We start from the raw sequence: 20,638 nt of genomic DNA on the forward strand, positions 1-20,638 counted from the left end.
TTCGGGACGACCCTTATTCCTCGGTAAGGTTCTTTGACGGGCCCAAATTCCGAGTCCTTTAAAGGGTCCCATAAATTTATTTTCGGTGAATGTGTAGAGCAAAATGTTAGTTAATCTCTAAGCCCCATCATATCTCTCGTGGGCGGGAGGGGGGGGGGGGAGAGACATGCATATAAATATTAAGGAAGACCACAAAACCGCAAAAAACTTCTCGCACCGGGCAACAAATAATTAAGCCCGGCCATGATACTTTTAGTTGATGAAGAGAAAAAATGAAGTGTTCAATATTTTTCCAGTTTTTTTTTTGAGAAATAGAGAGATCAAGAATCACTAAGAACAATAGGTGCCAATGTAGACGAAATTTGCGATTGGGGGAGCCATCGCTCTCTCTGCTACCCCTCTGGCTATGCCACTGACTTAAAGATGCCCTAAGAATCTAGTGTGTACTAGTAGTTCGTAATATTCACAGTTTCTGACAAGGACGAACCGGGTATCGAACTCGTGACACCTCTAAACATCCTTTGGAACTTTAGGCGAGTAGTATCTTATGAACCTGGGATACAGGGTCCTGAGGTTACATCATAAAAGATACTATACATATAATTATGTGTTTGATATATAACTGACCTTGGATTGGTACTGCACCTCCGAATGCCATTTATTGCGATTATAGCAGATGCAGGTGTTGAAAGTGGGTGCCGTTTTCTTGAATTCAATATTTTATATTCTCAGTTGTGTTGCAGTGTTTCTTTGGGAAATTATTCTATCATTACACTCTACTCATAGTTGGAAAAACTGATGGAAGATGGCAGCACTATACATAACAAGCATTATAGAGAAAGAAACTTCACGTCAGATTCACAACACGTAAACGCACATTTTGGCATGCACAAATTCGTTGGAAGTTCCGCAGTGGAATGTGGACCAGGTCCATGTGTGTGGTTTAGTAGTAGTAGTGTTCTTTTGGGGATTGTCCAGATCTCAGGAGGAATGTTATTCTTCATATTTTGTAATGCGTGAGTGTCAGGTTTGCTTGTGTGCACTCTGGCATACACCCATTCTTCGGGAACGTTTCGATACCTCTCTGAGATGTGAAGCACGGTGTCTCCGGTCCCTCAATGTTCAATGTGTACATTCTGTTTTACACAAAAAACCCCATGAAAAGAAATTAAGCCTTCCGATGTCTGGGGATCTTGGGGGCTTATGTATCCTTGAACTTAAAACCGTATGTGATACCATCTGTTTGTGCTATTCGCAAATTATTAGACTATTCCACTCTACAAAGCCGAGCGATTAATATGTGCTAATGTTTAGCGGTTACGTGCATCAAAAACTGAATTATTAGCGAATTCATTGAGATGCTTCAATAAAAAATCACCCTGCATCATGCACAACTCAAGATAACCATTATAAAGCAAACGTTAAATATTCCGAAGTGATTCAAAGATGGTAAATTGCCTAATGGTAATGAACCAAAGTTTTGCGTATAGTGTAAAAAAGGCAAAAACTCTGTGAAATTATTCAAATCTTATCGATTTATGAAAAAGGTAGTTTATTCAGTGGCAATGAAAAACAAAGCGGTTTTTAGTTTTAACAGCAATTTTCTTTTTTATTCGCAGTTACATGCAGTTGCAAATACTGATTTTTGCTATGCTGGTTACATCTGTGCAACAAATATCTGTAATGAAATAAAATGATGAAAAATGTTATTAAAAACTGGTGCAATAATTCAATTTCATACAAGTGAAAATAATTTAAACTTTCAATAGAAGAGATCGGATTCTACGTGTTCCGGTAAAAATTTCGTTAAAATTCCTTACTTAGACATCCATTATATAGAGACTTTACACTATGGTTTGAAGCTTGTATAAGAGATTTATAGTTAATCGCCATAAATAAATTAATTGAAAATCGTAACAACCGATCTCGGACTCCACAATATAATTTTGAATGCTAGAATACACACACACATACACACATACAACAAGGAGTCAAAGAATTTTTTACTACATAAGAAAAAAAAATATATATATAGGGTGATTCAAAACTAAACGTACAAACTTTTAGGGGAGGTAGAAAACACAAAACAGAATCATATAGGAATGTATGACCAGAAACCACAACCTGATCAGCTGGAGCACAAACGAAGATGCAGAAATGACAAGCGAATAATAGGTGGAAAAACTCTTTATTTAGCGATACTTTACACGGAGACAGCACGTGTCCTAGTGTAAAGAGAAATAAAGAAGAATTAAAAAGTTTTTCGAAATAAAGAGTTTATCTAACCATTATTGGCTTGTCATCTCTGCATCTTCATTTATCCTCCAGCTGATCAGGCTCATAGGAGTAGTGTTGCTGAGGCTATCGTCCCAAGGGAGTGGAAGCTTGCTAATGTGGTTCCTGTATTTAAAAAGGGTAGTAGAGAAACCCTGTCAAATTATCATCCAGAGAGTTTGACGAGCTCCCTCTCGAAAATATTGGAAATTACTATCAAAAGGCAATTGGTAAAGTGGATAGACGAGAATATAATGTATTGTTTGAAAACCAGCATGGGTTCAGGAAGGGAAAGTCATGTGTAACCAACCTCCTTTGCTTCTATGATCACGTAACTAAGGCTTTAGGATAGGCATTTTCAACCCGTTGCTCGCGAGCACCACGGTGCTCCCTGAAGTACCCAGTGTGCTCGATGTTCGTGTCCGATTTCGTGCTCGTGAGCACTTGATGAATGTTCCAATTAAAACAACTCGTAAAAATTGCATTCAAGAATAGCAATCATCCTAATTTCATGCATTCGTATGTTAAACTTGTCGTAAGGGTGCTCTTCTTTTGATGACGGGAACAGGCAGTGCTCGCGACTGGAGAAATGTTGAAGACCTTTGCTTTAGGAAATGGCAAAACGTTGACGTAGTTTATTTTGATTTCCAAAAGGTAATCGATCGGGTCCAACATGGCAAACTCTTGAAGCGCTATATGAGATTGGGATTGGGGACAACTTGTTGAATTGGATATAATCGTGGTTGAGAGATAAGTCAAACTGGTGATGGTAAACAGAGATATTTCTGATTGAACAGTAAAAGTGGAGTCACTCAAGGAAGCATGCTTGTCTCTATTCTTTTTTCGCTTTTTATCGATAAACTCGATCAGAGTATCGATGGAATTGTTAGCAAATTCGCAGATGACGTGAAGCTGGGGGGGGGGGGGTAGTTGGGAATCCAAGAGACAAGGAGACGCTTCAAACGAACTTGAATATGATTGCAGCATGGAGTAATGAATGGAGCATAGTCTTTAGTGATGATAAGTGGATGGTCGCTCACATTTTGGTTCGAATAATCCACGTTTCAATTACGAATTGAATAGTATTACTATTCCATATGCCACTACGGTCACCGATTTGGGAATTCTCATTGACGATTGACGAGTGGCTTAGGTTCTAGGAACATTGTTCAGCGGTGGTCAAAAAAGTGAATAGAATGCTCGCGGTTTGATTCTTAAAAAGGTCTCTTCACGTTCTACTAAAATCATTCTTCCGCGGCTTTTCCGAGGCTTAGTTCATCCTGCATTGGAGTATGCCGAAAGATTTTAGAGACTATACCTACAGAGAGACTTGGTTGAGGGGGTGCAGAGAAGAGCTACGCATGCTTTTGTTGGCACACAAGGCTTTGAGTTATGAATAAAGACTTGTTTCTGGAATACGTTTACATTGGAGGAACGCAGGTATCGGAAGGATATGATCGAAGTGCTTAATATTTTAAATGGGATGGATCACCACCACCTGTAGAAAAAAACCTCCGCACGAAGCTTGTGACGTCACTGAAGAAGGCCATCTCACCTACAGCCATTGGATATACTACAAAAAACGGTAAAGATGGCACATGCGTCGGTCTGTTACGTTCAATGTTCTTAAGTAACGTCACGAGGTTCATGCAGAGGCTTTCTTCTATAGATGGTGTGGATAGATAGGTTGGACCATGAATTATTAATATGCCGTCAAGCAACTGCTTCGACAAGGAGACACCAGTATCGTTTAGTAAGGGATAATTCCAGGTTGTGGTGTCGCAGGGAGTTTCTCTCTAATAATCGCCAATAAATGAAATAGCTTACCTCGGGGGGGGGTCGTGAATTCTAACACAATTGATACGTTTAAAAAGAAGTACGATATACATAGGGGGATAAATAGATAAGCTATCCATACTTACATATATATAAGACAACCATAAATATTTTTTATGGGCATTGTATTATATTATTTACTATACTTTTTTATCACATGTATGTAAAGTTTTTAGTTTTTATATCTCTTTAATGGGCAGTGTATATATTTGCTATTTTTTCTTGTCGATGCTTTCATATGGAGTTGCTGTATTTTGGTTTTTTATATCTGCATTTTTTATGGGCATAATTTTTTCAGCCACCTCGTTGAGCAATTTGCCTGTTGTGGCCTTTCTATTTGTATAAAAGTACTTTACTTACTCAACGAGTTCTACCATGGCTTTGTCAACATTATGCCCATTTTTCACACTAGTTTCGAAAAACATTGCACCATATTCCTAAAAATTAAAAAAAAAAGATTACATATTATTAGTGTTACACAAAATAGCAATGAAAAGTGGATGTTTTCTGATATTACCTGCAAAAGAAGTGAATTTTTGGTTTTGTCACGGCGTTTTAGTCTGACAACCCATTTTTTAAATTTGCTGCCCTCTGACCAACAATACTTTACCCGATGATTGTTTAAATTATATTTTTTAATTGGAGCTATCGAACAAGTGATTCTACTTTTGTTTTTCAATAACACGAAAAGTACTGGATAACCAGTGCAGAGAACTGACAGAATTTTGCAAGAAATATTTTTGAACGACCGATTCCAAGACGAGGGATACATTTCATATTGATAAAATATCTAATAAAAAGATGAATCACGACAGCTACATTAAATTTCAGTCTTTATTGCAATTCTTAATTCAGCAATAAGCCTAAAACAGACATGGGCGTCGGAAGTGTTTGTAACTTGTGGGTGCTCGTCTTGACTTTTACGCAGAAAAATTTTGATTTCTGAATCAATTCAATGGATGCTCAGACCCATGCCATAATTTACCGTGGGTGTTCGAGCAGCTACAGCACCCTCGGATCCGGCGCCACTGACAACAGAACTATAGACTGCTCAATAGGGTGCGTGGTGACAGTTACCTGCACAATACTTTCGAAAAAAAAGGAAATCCGTAACCATTATACTTTTTCGTGCTCCTCGTAGCTATTACATATTAGAACAGTATTTATGGTACTTTAATGATCACGCACGATTAAATTAACTCAGGAGGCGCTTTTTTTGCGTGCCGTTGAGAATGCGTTTTCAACTTCAGATCCAGGAAAATGTTTGTCTTAAAATGCATAGAATGTCCATGGTGCAATAGAATAGTATTAATAAATAGTGAGATAAAAAACTTCATCAGTATTTTTATATGCTCACCTTAGCCAATTGTAGACCGTGACATGTTTGAACAGCTCTTTCAACATCAATTTTGTTTCCAATCAGGACTATTGCAGTATCTTCACTAACATTATCCTGAAATTTATGATGAAATCCACAGATGAAAAAAAGAACCCCAGAACTTTTTACCACCAGAATGAGAGAGGCGATAATGCATGACAAGACAAAAAATTTTCGCAAAGAAACCTTGGGTTGCAAATTAGTTTTGTTTTCTGCGCATCTTTCCATGCAATTTAAGCCACTGGCGTCAAAACTGTGTGGAAAAAAGGTTCCTAATGTAACCCTGGGAGTGAAAGGGAAAACATATTTTAGCGTCAGTATCAACTGCCTTTGAATGTCTAGTGGTTGTTGGCATTGGCAACTTGGTGTTCGACAGGATGTAAGGGCTTTAGGACCTCGTCACACGGAGATACTAAAGTTTTACGACCGATAGGAGACTCGGTATTCAGAGGATCGAATACGTATATCTCTATGGAGCTCCTCACACGAGGATATTGGCATATTGGCGAAGGAGACACTGACGACTGGGTGTGCTAGTCGAAAGACACATTTGTAGTGCGACTTCATAGTATTTCTTCATATTTTCGTCAGTCTAGGTTGTACGATGGGGTGACCACGCGTTGGATTTAACTTAATAGCCCCCATAATATTCCTCATCTGGAAGGCGTGTAATATAAATATATAGGTCACGCACACACACGTGCGCGTTGGAGGATATTGCTATGTAGCGGCGCATGCGCTACTTTGGTCTTCGGCTATAAAACCAAGATGGTCACGATTCTAGAGGCCTTTCTACACCTAACCTTCTTGCTGGCCGGATGTTGCTAACATGTTTTTATAATTACTACCACCTAAATGTTTTTAACTTTGTTAACTGTTGTTAACACATTCTGTTAGTTAATCGTTATTAATAAATAGTTGAGTTTCATAACCTTGACTTTTATCTCCTGCATGAGGGAGCCGTGTGAGGGAGAACGAACAACTCGACTCGTTCGAGTCAACTCAATTCTGGAGTTCGAGTTGAGTATCCTTGTGTGAGGAGGCCCTTATTCGCTTTCTGATTGCAAGGAATGTGACAGCGGCAGACATTCATCACCTTAAAAAGGCGTACATTTATGAACTTCGCTATTACTCATGACATTTGGACCATACATTTCACATACGTGACGATTAAGCTTTGCTGTGTAGCATTTTTTGCGGTGAGGGGAAGCGGAATAACTGACTTTTTGTCTTAAACATTCGTATCCCACGACGCGAAACGCACACACTGTTGACGTGATTCAAAATGACGTTTGTTTGTGCGCAAGGTATTGAAGTTCTCAAACTTTTTGTCATTCTAGCGGCTCCCATGGCCAATTCACGGTTCATCTGCTGCTTCGCAGAATAGTTTAGATCTTTTCACTTATAAGAGAACCACTTCAAAGCATAAATATGGCACACAAATATTTCCAGCCAGCCTCGATGCCTGTCACAAATGTCGGCGACACCCCTCGGAGCCACGACGCACCCTTAGAAAAACACTGGATTGAGGGAGTGAACATTGCCCGTTTGCGAAATAGCGAGCGCTCGTTTTTCAAAAATGAAGTCCCATGTTGGAATTACAATTTTTAGACGAGTTGTCCTTAACTAAAAAAAAATTATCGTGTAAAAAAAAAAAAACAGTTCTCATAATTTCTTTTCTTCAAGCAAGGCCGTAGCGAGGGGGAAGGACTTGGGGGTCCCCCCGAAATGTGAGAAAATGACCGAGAAAAAGGGAAAAAGATGGCCAAATCTATTGTTCTATCACTTTGGTCCCCTCCGAACGAAATTTCCGGCTACGGGCCTGCCTTCAAGTAACAGTTGAAACCATATATTTTATGAAAGTTACAATTATTTAGGCTCCATCGCAATTATTGTATTAATTACAGTTTTGGCATGTAATAATAATAATAAATACTTTAACGATGTTCATCCATTTCCAAACACTCTCGAAACTTCTTTCTGATGTAATATCATACATGACGAGGATGCCATCTGCTTTCCTAAAGTATTGCTGACATACGCTCTGAAATCTGACAAACGAACGAGTACATCGGTTGATTTCGATTTACATTTGAGTTCACAAAAAAATAATAAATTTTACACACACATCATTCCTCAACATATAAGAATATTTGCGCTTAGATTTTTAGAAACAGTTTCAGTCTTACGGTGCTTACACTGATACGGAGATTACTTTCGTTTTTGTTTTGCAAAGTGCAATTATAAAAAAAAAAAAGGAGTTTCAAAATTGAGCGTCACTGTATTACTTTGATCCATTAATTGAAATATGTTTTTAATATTCAGATTCGGTATTGATCAAGCCTTTTCCAAAAACACATTTGTTTAAGAAATACAAGAAAACATAAGGTACTAGAGGCCCTACATAAAAGTAGTTCAATTTTATTTTGGAACGGTGTGATCACATCATTTATGGTATTTTCGATGTTTCTTTCACACTGCGCCCGCTTATTTTAAGAAATGTGTTACTTCAAGCAAGTTGGAAGTAAATATAATACTTCATGAGGAAGTCAGAAAATAGATACGGCACTTCAAAGTAAGTTACAAATAGATTGATTTAAAAAAAATCAAAATGTTGTGTTTTTTAGGACTTCATTGGGACAGATTACTAATAGCGTAATTATTTTCCTAAAGTGATCATGAAATATTATTTTGTCTGAAACTGAAACTATAGCAAGTGATATCAACAAAAAAAAAAAGGTAGTTCCAATAAATACCTTTCTTGTCCAGCAGTGTCCCATATTTGAAGAATGACAAGTCGATTTTGGATAAAAATTTCTTTTTCTTGATAATCCATACCTAAGAACCAATAAGTTCAATAAAATTTAACTTTACATTGTCGAAAAAAAAGAAGGTGCATTTTTTTCAACTGATTCAAAGCATGATGTAAATGTATACTCAGAAACATTGTGCGAAGCGTTGAGGATATGTAACTGCCAAACGCCTTTACTTTTTAGAAATTAAATAAACAAATTATTATGCAAAACATGGAGGAAAAATCTGATTTTTTTATGCTTGCATATTTATAAATTTAAAATTAGACCGATTCAAGAATGAAACATGCAAACTAAACCTCCAATATTAATCAAACTCATTCATTTGCACATTAATTGAATATGCAGGGTGCATAGCAAACAGACGGTATGGCATTTTACTGGCGAACCGTTGATTCTAGTGGTATACTTCCGACTAGAAAAAGTTTCCAAATAATAGTACTCAGATATATCATACATGTTTCAAGGGGTTGTATAGTTATTAAAATAAAAAAAATTCACTTTTTATACAGTCCCCATGTGCCCCAAAACCCAGTTAGAAAGTTGTTGCCCTGTCTCTCCAGGTGCCAACAAAAAAAAATTACACGTTTCTAAGTGCAATATTCACTGAGATATTCGTATTGGAATAACGGAGGAAATTTGGGTAAAACAACGTTAAATGCGGATAAAACGGGTTTTCCGAAAATATTTAAATTCTAATATAATATATACCATGAGATATCCAATAAATTGTTTTCGTAGCTTATAGTTATCTGAATACAGTGCGTGCCGCTTAATGTGATCACATCGGGACTCACGATTCCTAATAATAACCGATTAAAAACTATATCCAAGAAAAAATCCTGTTTGTAACTAAATGACCATGTGCCCCGTTTAGTCATACGGGACGTATGGAAAAAAAAGGGGAGAACTTCGTTTTTCTTTCCCACGTAACAGCAGGTTTCAAAATGTTAAATCGAGCATTTTAGTGTTTTCAATTGTTTTAAAACATGATTTCCTTCCTTAAAGGCAAAATCTCTTTTCTTTTATTCAGAAATTATGAGAAGTTAGAATTAAATTGCCCTAATTCTATTAATTTATATTACGAATAACGATAATGCAGATTGGTAACGATAATTTATAGGAAAAAGAAGAGTCTGCTTCAACCTTATCTTCAAAATATGCAAAACGAAAAACTTTCGACGAAAAAAAAAACGTAAGCAAAAACCTAAGTCCTGATAACTATAAACGAATTTTTCCCCTGTTATGATATTGGTCCATTCTGTACTTTGCGAAAGTTATAACAATAACCGAATGATAGCATTATCCGTAATTTTAATAAGGGCGTCTACTGTACTTACCGACAGTTGCGCGAAAACTTTCCCGGTAAGTACCATCACAAAACCGACGCGTGTAGCTGGTTTTTCCGACTCCTGAGTCACCAAGAAAAATTAGCTTGAACACTTTCTCAGGATCTTTAATTATAGTTGAACAGAATCTCGCCGAAGTTATCCTTAGTTTGTTCAGACATGCATTGTGATCCTTTTGCTGCTGTGAAAATGATATAAATTTTAATATAGTACTACTTGCATTTCTGTCAAATAGTCTAAGTCTACACACACATAACAAAATATAAAATAACGTCCTGGCTGATTCATTCTCATCATCTCCGAACCTGCACCGCTGAAGCTATAAATATGAAATTCGGCCAGTAGTTTTATTGTGTAATGTAAAGACTCACTAAATGAAGGGATTTCTCAAAATTCACCCCACGAAGGGGTCAAATATTTTTCAAAATTAAACCCCTAAAGTGTCTCAAAGAAGAATATTCAGGTTACCAAAAAATTCACGCGAGTGAAGCCGCGGGTAACTGCTAGTATATACAGTCGACATCGCTTATTAAAATCATGGGTAATGTTATCATTTTTCAAAAGAACGGAACGGACCAATATCATAACATGGGGAAAAATTCATTTATAGTTATCGAGACTTTGGACAATATTATATCAATTTTTTTTCTTCGTCAAAATTTTTTGTGTGCATTCTGAAGCTAAGGTTCAAACTTATCCCCCCCCCCTCCCCCCGTGAGTTGTCCTTATCAGCCTGCAAGACCATATAGAAGGTTAGAAAGTGTTCTCTCGCTCCCTTGTTGTTGTGTGGTACTATACATTCATGTACGTGTGGAGCTGCTTTTGCAGTGCCCTTCCTATAGTGAAAGAAATGTATGACAAAAAAGCCCTTTTCTTCAGTTCTTGATCACTTTCTTCCAGTTGATCAGATTCAAATTTCTTTTTCCTAGAGGCTTTCTCAAGGGATCTGAACGTATTGTTCATTAAAAAAAAAAGCAAATACATTAGACAGGGCCGAACATTCTGCAATCAATTATGTAGGGAACAAAAACAGAGTTGTCACGTTTTACCATCATCCGTTTAGCACACGCTCCGTTTGACCAAACGGGATGGGTGGCCGTCACCATACTTGCAAACTGGATTTCTTTCTGATATAGTTATCATTGGATTATTGTGTGTGTGTTTTTTTTAACAATAACACAATACTTTATTAGTGAGAAATGTGGAATACAGAGAGAAGGGGGGGAAAAATTACCAAGGAGCCAAATGGCCCTTACTGGCAATCACAAATTATAATTTGATATGAATCATGTAAGCATATAAATAAATAAATAAAAAGATAAAAAAAAATTAGCAGAACATGTTATCAGAGGAATCGCGATTCCTATGTGATAACATTAAGCGGCGCGGACTTTAACTTGCAATGAAATAACCAGAACGGAAAAAGAAAAGGTAAGATGAAGTACAACGTAAACTTATGTTTTTTTTTTTTAATTTGGTCTTTCTTCATGTGAAATATATGAATTTAAAAAAAAATCTTAATATATATATAATAGGAAACAAATTTGAAATGGAAATCTATGAATGTTTTAATTGATAAAAATTTAAATGTTTGTCAAATTAACGTTGAATGTTTCTCTGAAAAATTTAGAGGAGACCTTCATTCAGCAGTGGATTGAAAATGGTTGTTGATGATGATATTAATGAATACAAAATACGGGAACACACACAAAAAAATAACACTACACACTTGTGTGATTTAAAATTCCTGTTAATTACTTACTGTGCTCTGTATTGTAGCAAGGGATTCGCTGCTGGGTATACGCTTTAATTTTGTTTTCCATATAGTCTGTTCAAGAAAGCAAATTAAATTTTGTATTTGTATATGCATATAAGTACACATTAGATGACTCGAATGTTGACTTTAAAAAAGCAACAAATTTTTTTTAAAGACATTAAAAGACATAAAATGCGCATTTTCAAAGATGTGTTCCTAATGTAAGATTTTTTTGATTACCCATTTACATTCACGAATATTTATAGTATATGCCAGTCTTACTTGATTCGATTTCGGCTCCTTTTCATTGACTTGAATCGTGCAGGCTATTTTCCAAGTATTCTGGAGTTCAAAACTATTATAAGTAATTTGTTGTTTTTGTTCTGAATATAAAATAAATTCATCATTTTTTCTATTTTCATACAAGAAGTTATTAACTCTTTCAGTATTGAAGGTACTTTAAAGTAGCACGAACTTTTCATCACCCGTGACATTCCTTACATACGTTGTTGGGTGTTGGTATTTTGAAGTATAAAGGCTGTACAAACCTATCGATAACGGGCACCCATGGGATCAAAAGTTTTCTCCGCTAATGGGGAGATACGATGTACAGTGGAACCTCGTTTTTACGACTTTGACATTTATACGACGTTTGGCTTCGGTCTCAATTAGTTCCTATAAATGCTGATGTTAAAATGGATATGTTACTGTAAAAGTGAACAGCGGTGCGGTTTGTTATGCATAATCACCAATTGTCTGGATAAAGAAAGTTTGATTTGAAATTGATGATGAGAAGAACTGGAATTTGAATGCATTATATGACAATTGAACAGTATATGAAAACTGAAAAATTCAAAAACGAAATTAATCGAAGGATTCTAAAACGAAATTAATCGAAGGATTCTAAAATGAAATTAATCGAAGAAATCATACGTCATACTATAGTGGTTACACAGGTATGCATATTAGACGTCATATTATATAGGTACCAAGGCCAAATAAAACTCGTTTCCAAAAATTTTTCCTTTATTTAGCTCCCAAAATATTTAATTTACTTCCTCAGTTAATAAAAGAACAACCTTCATGTACATCTTTTTTTATCAATTTAAAATCTTGGTTGTTAACTCAAGAAGATTTAAATTATCTGTTTGATATTGTATAATGTAATCTTCTTTTATCTTGCATACGCTGCTAAATGCCAAATTTTTTTGTCTATCAACTCCATTCCTGTTGCCACTTATTTTATAGTGTTTGGCAACAGGAATGGAGTATATGGATATATATATATATATACAGATATGTATTGGCTATTGTTTTGTGGACTCACAAGCGCTTAGCCCCCTAAATGTTTTGTAACTGTGTTTTAAAAATCTTAAATAAAGGAAAATATAAATTAAAAAAAAATTCAGAAAAGAAATTAATCGAAGAATTCAAAAATGAAATAAATCGAAGCTAATGTCTAGGGCTCTCATCTGGGGGAACACCCGAGCATCTATTTAGGCTTTCGAGGCTCAAGGGATACTCTCAGAAACGTTCTGCTTTAAGCCAATATCAGGGTGTTCCCCCCTCCCCATAGAGCTCTAGACATTGGCTTCGATTTATTTCATTTTTGAATTTTTCAATTTTTATATAATGCTTTCAAATTCCAGTTCTTCTCATTATCAATTTTGTTTTCAATTTATATATATATATTATAGATGATGAGGAGAACTGGAATTTCAAAGCATTATATATAAACCATTATCAGTCTTGTGATCTTGGCGTTCTTCACACCCCATATCAACAAATGCAAACTAAACCAACATTACCATTCGGAATCACCATCCTGAACCATAGTTCGTTCATTTAATCAAGTAATTGATTGCCGGATTATCATATTTACCAATACGAGCTTGGGATTATGCATATAATCACCGTTGAATATGATAAATTCTCGATTTATGAACAAAAATGAACAAATTGAGGTTTGAACAAAAATGAACAAATTGAGGTTTGAACAAAAATGAACAAATTGAGGTTTGAACAAAAATGAACAAATTGAGGTTTGAAAAAAAATTAGAGTTTGTCTGATTTTTTTGTCCACTATAGAGAGTATCCGTTAGGGGAGGTTCCACTGTATAACTACTTTACGATTCGCAGATGACAGCGCAGGTGTGAAAACACTCTAGTTTCTTAAATATGTTAATTAATAAAATTCAGTTAGATGTTTTGCCCCTGTAAATGTGTTTACTTCATCATAGAACGAAACGATAAACCTCTCCATTAATTATACGAAGCACAGATGATATTGGATGCCAAGCGAAGATAATTTTGAAAGAAAAGTCACGTTTCTCTGTGGGAAATCGAACCACCAACCTCGCATTTTCCGGACGCGTGCTATGTCGTACCGTTTCATTCTATGTCGCCACCTGGAGGGTAATTTCGTTACGAGTTGGTGCTGAGTTAGGCCGTCTATTGCGCACTCCCGTTCAGCCCAAAAGAAACACAGTGTTTTCAGGAATGAAAACGTCTGTTCTCTGTAGCTTAATGGTAGAGCACACGTCTGGAAAGTGCTAGGTCGGTAGTTCGATTCCCCCATACAGAGGAATGTGACTTTCCTTTCCAATTATATTCGCTTGGTATCCGTCATCTAAATACTTCTTTTACATAATGTCCCCTAATATTTGTGTATATATAAGACAAATTATAGCTTTCTTTGTGATAAATGAAATAAATATTCATTATTATGTGTTATTCAGCATATTTGAATTGGTATTTTTTTATTGTAAACGTATAGTGCTGACGAAACTTCCAAGTACCAGGTTAATTAATTCATTGTGTATTGAATAATTTTTTGAATTTTTTTTGTTTTTCGGCCTTAATTAGAACTAATCTGACCGACCAAAAAAAAAATGATGTTAATTATTTCATTTTTTTCATAATGTGGTACTGTGGTTAAGCTGTATTGTTCGATTTTTATAATTTTTATTTGAGCTGAAATGAAATAACTAAATATGGTGAGTCGGTAAGACGAATTTGATGAAAGGTGATAAGATAAATAAAAATAGCAAGATGGAAGCTCTCAAGATTCATGTTAAAATGACGTGAATATACCTTATTATCGAGAAAACTGCATTCTTCCTGTGGGCTTTTGTCCAGCATAACACTCTGATCTACAGCTTCCTGAGTATTTGTTTCGGTTTCAAATGCGATGAATGATTGCTCATAAGCTTCTTCGAATATATCCATTCCAAGGTAGCTGAAATATTATAAGTACCCCTCCAGCGATAAAAAGTTAATCATTCGAATGATGTGTTAAGAATTTAAATCTTTTAACTTATCGATAGACCAATAATTAAATTATTAAAAATATTATGGCAAAATGAACAAAAATAAAAAGAATATCAGTGAAATCAAATTTCATTCAGATACGCTGAAGATCAAAACAGACATCTGATCTCTGGCTCGTTTGAAAATATTTGCTCAAACACACGTTCATTTTTGCGTAACTTCTAATGGATAGGTAATCATTTTAAATGAAAGGGATCAATTTATATGATTCCTATTCCGATTATCTGATACGAGTATTATTTAAAAATGGGTAGTAGAGATCCCTTAAAATTTTCATTAAAAAAATTAATATGCTGAAGTCCGAATCCGAGGAAGTGCACGAGCTCTCGGATAAATAAAAACACACATGAAATATTTCCCTCGTTATTTGGAGATCAAAGTTATTTATCCATATATTAATTATTATTAATTGCTTTTTAGGAATATTTTTTCGAAACTTACCAAATGTTCTGATCGCAAAATGTTAGCGAGCTTGTTTACACTTTAATGTAATAAAAACAATTGGTTATATTAGTAATGATAACAAATGGGACTTGGAGAAACAAGCACGACACAGAATACGACTAGCTATTAAATATTATGTTTCTGCGGAAGTTATCTCGATAAACACAAATTGTTATTTCCGGCTTTTAGCATTAAGCTTTAGAGAAAGTTACGTAGTAAGTTGCTGACAAACATATGCATTGCAGACATTATTTGTGAGTCGGCTCATAACAAATGCGAATTTTAGTTTTACAGAAAAGTGCTTTCCCTTTTTAACCCGGAATTTGCAAATAAAGATCTGATAGAATATTTAATATGAGAACTAAAAACATTCGTTTAGATTTGAGTAATGATTCTAAATTGTTTATCATTGCCGGATTTCTCTTCAATTCAATGATATGAGGAAGTGTTTCTCAAAGTGTGCGTCACGCTCCTGGAAGGGTCGCTAATCTTTGTCACGGGTGTCGCTGTGAGCTAGAGATATTCATTTAATGAATATCTCCATATCTCTCCATATTTATGTTTCGAACTGGTTCTTTTATAAGTGAAAATATCTACCTATACTCTCTATTACGGGGAGATGCGGATGAGCCATGAATTGAGCAAGGGAGCCGTGGGTGACAGAAGTTTGAGAACCACTGGTATAAGGGTATTCAGACAAAATTTTTCATAATCATGCTGCTTGTCTTCGAATTGATGAGTTTAATTAATAGCCAGTTTGAAATTTAAATGCTGGCATTATTTACACCTTGAGTCACTATGCATCGAAGCGTTTATCTGTAGAGTATTTTTGGATGTCAACTGTGTGTGATGAGTTGTCGTGGATATACGGAAGTAAATAACCGGAAATAGTTATACGGAAGTGATTTTTTTCGGTCTTATCTAGATAGACGTTGCTCGAACAAAACGAATGCATTCTTCCATAAGTTGTTCTATAAATACTACGATATAATTATGAGGATTATTGCGATCTCTCATGAGCAATTATGCATATAACAGTAAGACCTCGGTATAACGTAATCACTTTTCACATACGGCCTATAACGTTATTTTTATTGATTTCTGCCAGCATATTAGTGAATTATGGTCATTCATTATCATCATCACGCTTATGAAGTAATTTTTGTTCGGTACTAGTGTGACGTTATACTGAGGTTAGGGACGAGCTTAAATATTTTGCGGCCTGATGCAAAAACAGCTTTGCCGCCCTCTAAAACGGAATTTTTTTCATCCGTTCCCCCCTCCCTCTAAAGTAGAGATCTTGATAACAACTACAAACCCTCTAAAACGGATTTTTCCCATCCCCCATAACCATGAACACACTGGTGAACGCCAGATTTACATGGGCACCTGAGAATGAACATCAAACTACTATTCATGGTAGTAAAAAACCCATTCTGCAACACACTCGAACAATTAGACAACAGTGCACACTGCCCAGGAATAAAAATGCAAGTGAGCAGGCACTAAGTAGCACTTGCTGGCAGCAAGTAGCTCCCAGGCACTTGAAGGTTGGGGGGGAGGGCTAGAGAACCAATTATCTATTCAGGGCCGCAACTACATACTATTTCAGCCGGGCAAGCATGCATTATGCCTACCCCTCATGTAATTTTGAATAATAAAAAAAAACGATTTGGCGCACTTTCTGGTCCAGAGCGCGGGGCACTAGATCCACCTGCATCCTTCTCTTGACTTGGGAGAGGGGTTCTGTGAAGAAAACCCTAGTCAAGAGGGGTTTGATGTCTGAATTTAAGAGGTCTTGGAACAGAATTTTAAGCTATTTGCTTTGTTAAAACATTCAAGTCAAAATGTAATCAAAGTAGTTTTTTCCCGTTTTGTGGCCCCTAAAATTTAGCGACCCGGTGCGGCAGCACCCTTCGCACTTGCTTAAGTCCATCCCAGACTGAGGTCTGACTGTAAAACTGTTTTTTTTACTAAATGAAAAAAATTGTTTTGGGGTAGTCGCATATTTTTATTTAATCATGTTGAAATTGTTTAATTACGCAGATGTATACAATATTTCTTTAAAAAATCCTAAAAATCGTATTGCGTAGATTGTTCTTTCTTTCGCTCTCTGATGTTTCTTCTTCGTCATTACAGGGTGTTGGTCTGTCTATAGCCATCAGAACGCTATAAAACTTTAGGAACGCCTCGATGTTTAGAAAGAATAAACAGTGAAAAAATAGTTCCGACTTTCTTGACTGAAGGGTGTTTTCTCTGTGCGCATTGTAGTTTACACGATAATTTTTTGCGGACATGTGAATGAATTGTTCAAGTTTCACGGCAAGGCATCTAAACCATCTCTCCAGCAGAACCATTTCCATTTTCATTTCTTTGCTAAAGAGTATGACGGTGAGTAGGGGCGGTCGGAAGTGTTTTATAACTGTCGGTGCCCGGCTTGAGCTTTGTGCAAGATATTTTGATATCTGATTTAAGACAGGGGTGGAGGATGCTCGACCCCATTCTACGAAATAATGTGAGTGCTCGAGCATCAACATTATACCGGGTTCCGACGCTGTTGACGGTTACAGTTCATATGAACATTCTTTGCTGGGGAAACTCTTTTACGATCGTTTTCGAGATTCCACATCGAAAGCTGTCAAGAGATTTTCAGTTTCTAAAAAAGAGGCTTTCAAAAATTTACCCATTCCTTCATTAACCCTTTAATTGGCAAGCCTTGAAATATCCAAAGGAGATAAATTTTGAGGGTTATATTAAGCAAGTGAGATACCCTGAATGATATTACATGACAAAAAGAAAATTGTCAACACAGTACTTAAAAAAAGATAGGATGTTGCACTGTATTTATATACTTTATGTAGATTTGAATGGTATAAAAATGTCATTTATTGTTTGCCGACTTACTTATCTATTGTTGTTGAAGAATGCAATACGTCTCTACCACACATGGTATTTCCCTCCAAAATGCAAGGGTCAAAAAAGTTCTTGCTTGGCTTGTCATGATATAAGAGACGCGTGCGCGTGTGTGTGCGCGCGCCTTTGAGCCATTCTACTGGTAATTAGAAAAACTTCATGAACAGAAGATCACAAGTAAAAATCGAATGTTCAGAAGTATCAATTCCAAAATGAGTTCGAAATATAAAATGCCTTCATTTGAAAAATATAAGAAGCTCATGCGCTGCTTTTTCGAAAGCAACACTGCCAAATAAAGGGTTAAGCCATTTCAAAAGTTTCGTAATTTTCAAATGGGTAGTTAATACCGTAGACAGCTCAGAACACGCCAACTTTGATGATAGATACCTTTCATATGAATGAAAAGAAAACTACAGTTGACGATATAATTGAAGTTGAAAGTAAAGTCGGGAAGTTTTGTTGAGTTTTATCATTTTCTTCGTTTTTTTAAAATGCATTTTGAAATTCGTCGAGGCTATCTATGTCTCAGGAAATGGACAAGAAACGTCATCATTCAGACCTATCCCTTTACTTCCTTTTGCATGAACAGAACGGGAAGTAATAGAAATATGAAAGAAAAATAAACCGTGGATGTGAACTTTTAAATAGAGAAGATGATCTCCAACGTGTGAGAGAGAAGAGTCGTCCTCCCAAAAAGCTAAAGGAAGCCTCTCTCTCTAACAACTTTTTTAGATGCATCACAACGAGCTTAGTGTGTTCGAGTGGTCTCAAGGTCGACGTCTAGTATATGGTGACGCGAAACTGCGATGTCTCTTCCTCGTTTGACATTTCCCTTCCCCGTTTGGGTCACGGCGACACAAAACGAATCACTACATGAGAACTCTCATAAGTACAGATGATCACTCCCAAGTTTTAGGGGATACGTGAACAGGCCTCGGTCAAATTTACTTTCAAAATCATCATTCACTTCGTTATCCTGTTAGACATTAGATATTAACCGTTTAACGGCCAATGCTCCTAATTGGGAACATCGGTTTTAATAATTAGAGAACAAATATTTTTGTTCATGAAAGCATTTGAATATTTTTCCCTGAAAGTGCGAGATTCCAAACTTAATTTAGAAACCAATAATTTCATTCATTTCAGCACTTATGCCATAAATGTAATTTTTTAAAATCACCTATTTTTGAAATAGAATAAAATTTAATTTTTTTTTGCTTGTTTTTTAATGTTGTTTTTATGGATATGGGTGAGTTCAGAAAACACGTAGGAATTTTTTTTTCATGAATGTTGGGGCTGATATCTTTAAGCTAAGATTAGAAAGGGAAGTAAAAGGAAAAAAATAATGAAAATCAATCTGAATATAAATCTGGTCGTTAAAGTGTTAATTTCTCATTTATATATTGAACCTATTCATACTTCCATTGATAATAACTATTGCATTAAGCATTGCCTATATTGTAAGTGCAGCGAATTATTTACATCTGCTCACAGTGCTTATGATAGAGAAAGAAAGCATTATATGTGTATGTAATAACTGATAAATTATCGTAAAAATTATCAATTAATATATATTGTAAGTTACTTGTGAGTTACACGATATGAGATATCCATAACCGACTGCTATCTATACTGCAGCTACGAACCCATCAAATTCAGCAAGCTCCTTCGTACCTCGATCTAATTAAGCACTAAAAGAGGTCAAATTTACTGTATTTTAACAGATCAAATGATTTTTTTGAAATCCAGCTCGATAACGTCCATATTTTACTCTTACTTTAATCCTTAATCACATGATCGTTGAAGCAAAGGAACTTTGACTTATATAATAAACAGTATTTTGAAATTATATATACCTCAGCTTTTTTGAGTTTCATTTGAACAATTTCAAAACAGATTCAACAGCCTAATAAGTTAAGCCAATAACAAAGAGCCTAAGAACAATTTCACAGGTTCCCTTCCTATAAATCAATAGTATCAAGTGTAAAAAAACACCGGCTTATATTAAAAATTTAACATTTTTAGCTTGATTGTTCTTCTATTCCATTTCAACAATTTTCGAACAAACTTTCAATGATGTCATATCAATCCGATAAAACTATTGCATCACGAAAAAAATATGAAAAAGAAATGCGAGTTGTATATATTGGCTAAATCTATTATATTTTACATTGATATTTAGAAAAGTTTAAGTTGTCACATTAAAAACCTATTTTTAATGAAAAAAACCCAGTAAAATAATAATAGTTATTAACTTATTTCCGATAAAACGACGAAATTGTATTAAAAGTAACTGAACAATTAGTTTTTTTCGATTCAAAAATTAATTAGCTCTTTCGCTCTCACAACAGTTACATTTTTCTATAGCCCATAAAGATCATCCCTTATTTTTGAAAATTTCAAGGTTTTCTGCAAAAATTTCTTGAGAGCCTATTTTTGGTCTAGGATATCAAATTTTTTTTAAAATCGAAATAACAACACATTATTGTTTGCGTAAACAATTTTTTTACAAGTGGGGGAAACATTACTTACTTTCAAATATATA

The 20,638-nt window shown here is 35.4% G+C and overlaps 1 protein-coding gene across 3 annotated transcripts; it reads right to left on the reverse strand.

The window, feature by feature from the left end:
- Nucleotides 1-1,538: 1,538 nt before the first annotated feature.
- LOC149085574 (ras-related protein Rab-13-like) lies at nucleotides 1,539-15,283 on the reverse strand. 3 transcript variants are annotated; one of them, XM_089233694.1, is made up of 10 exons: nucleotides 15,178-15,283; nucleotides 14,500-14,644; nucleotides 11,689-11,748; nucleotides 11,413-11,478; nucleotides 9,642-9,831; nucleotides 8,245-8,326; nucleotides 7,425-7,539; nucleotides 5,468-5,563; nucleotides 4,471-4,547; nucleotides 1,539-1,678 (listed from the first exon to the last, which is right to left on the reverse strand). In XM_089233694.1, exons 2-10 carry the CDS (start codon nucleotides 14,632-14,634, stop codon nucleotides 1,591-1,593), a joined length of 909 nt encoding a protein of 302 aa, XP_089089820.1. In that variant the 5' UTR covers nucleotides 14,635-14,644; nucleotides 15,178-15,283; the 3' UTR covers nucleotides 1,539-1,590. The 3 variants fall into 3 exon arrangements, with proteins under 3 accessions (XP_089089820.1, XP_089089822.1, XP_089089821.1); XM_089233695.1 differs by having other exon boundaries at nucleotides 1,542-1,678; nucleotides 9,642-9,828; XM_089233696.1 differs by lacking the exon at nucleotides 11,689-11,748.
- Between the last annotated feature and the right edge of the window lie 5,355 nt (nucleotides 15,284-20,638).

This window comes from Pholcus phalangioides, unplaced genomic scaffold (genome assembly GCF_987345545.1).
Source record: "Pholcus phalangioides strain wild (caught in Gottingen) unplaced genomic scaffold, Ppha-v1.0 ptg000007l_1, whole genome shotgun sequence".
In the NCBI taxonomy this organism is placed as follows: domain Eukaryota; kingdom Metazoa; phylum Arthropoda; class Arachnida; order Araneae; family Pholcidae; genus Pholcus; species Pholcus phalangioides.

Bases quoted from the DNA above. Each gene is read 5' to 3' on its own strand.
- LOC149085574 (XM_089233694.1), bottom strand. From the start codon at position 14,634: ATGGATATATTCGAAGAAGCTTATGAGCAATCATTCATCGCATTTGAA. The intron at 11,479-11,688 runs GTAAGACTGGCA...TTTCTTGAACAG, and splicing joins AGGAGCCGAAATCGAATCAA to ACTATATGGAAAACAAAATT. The intron at 4,548-5,467 runs GTGAGCATATAA...TTTAATTTTTAG, and splicing joins ACGGTCTACAATTGGCTAAG to GAATATGGTGCAATGTTTTT.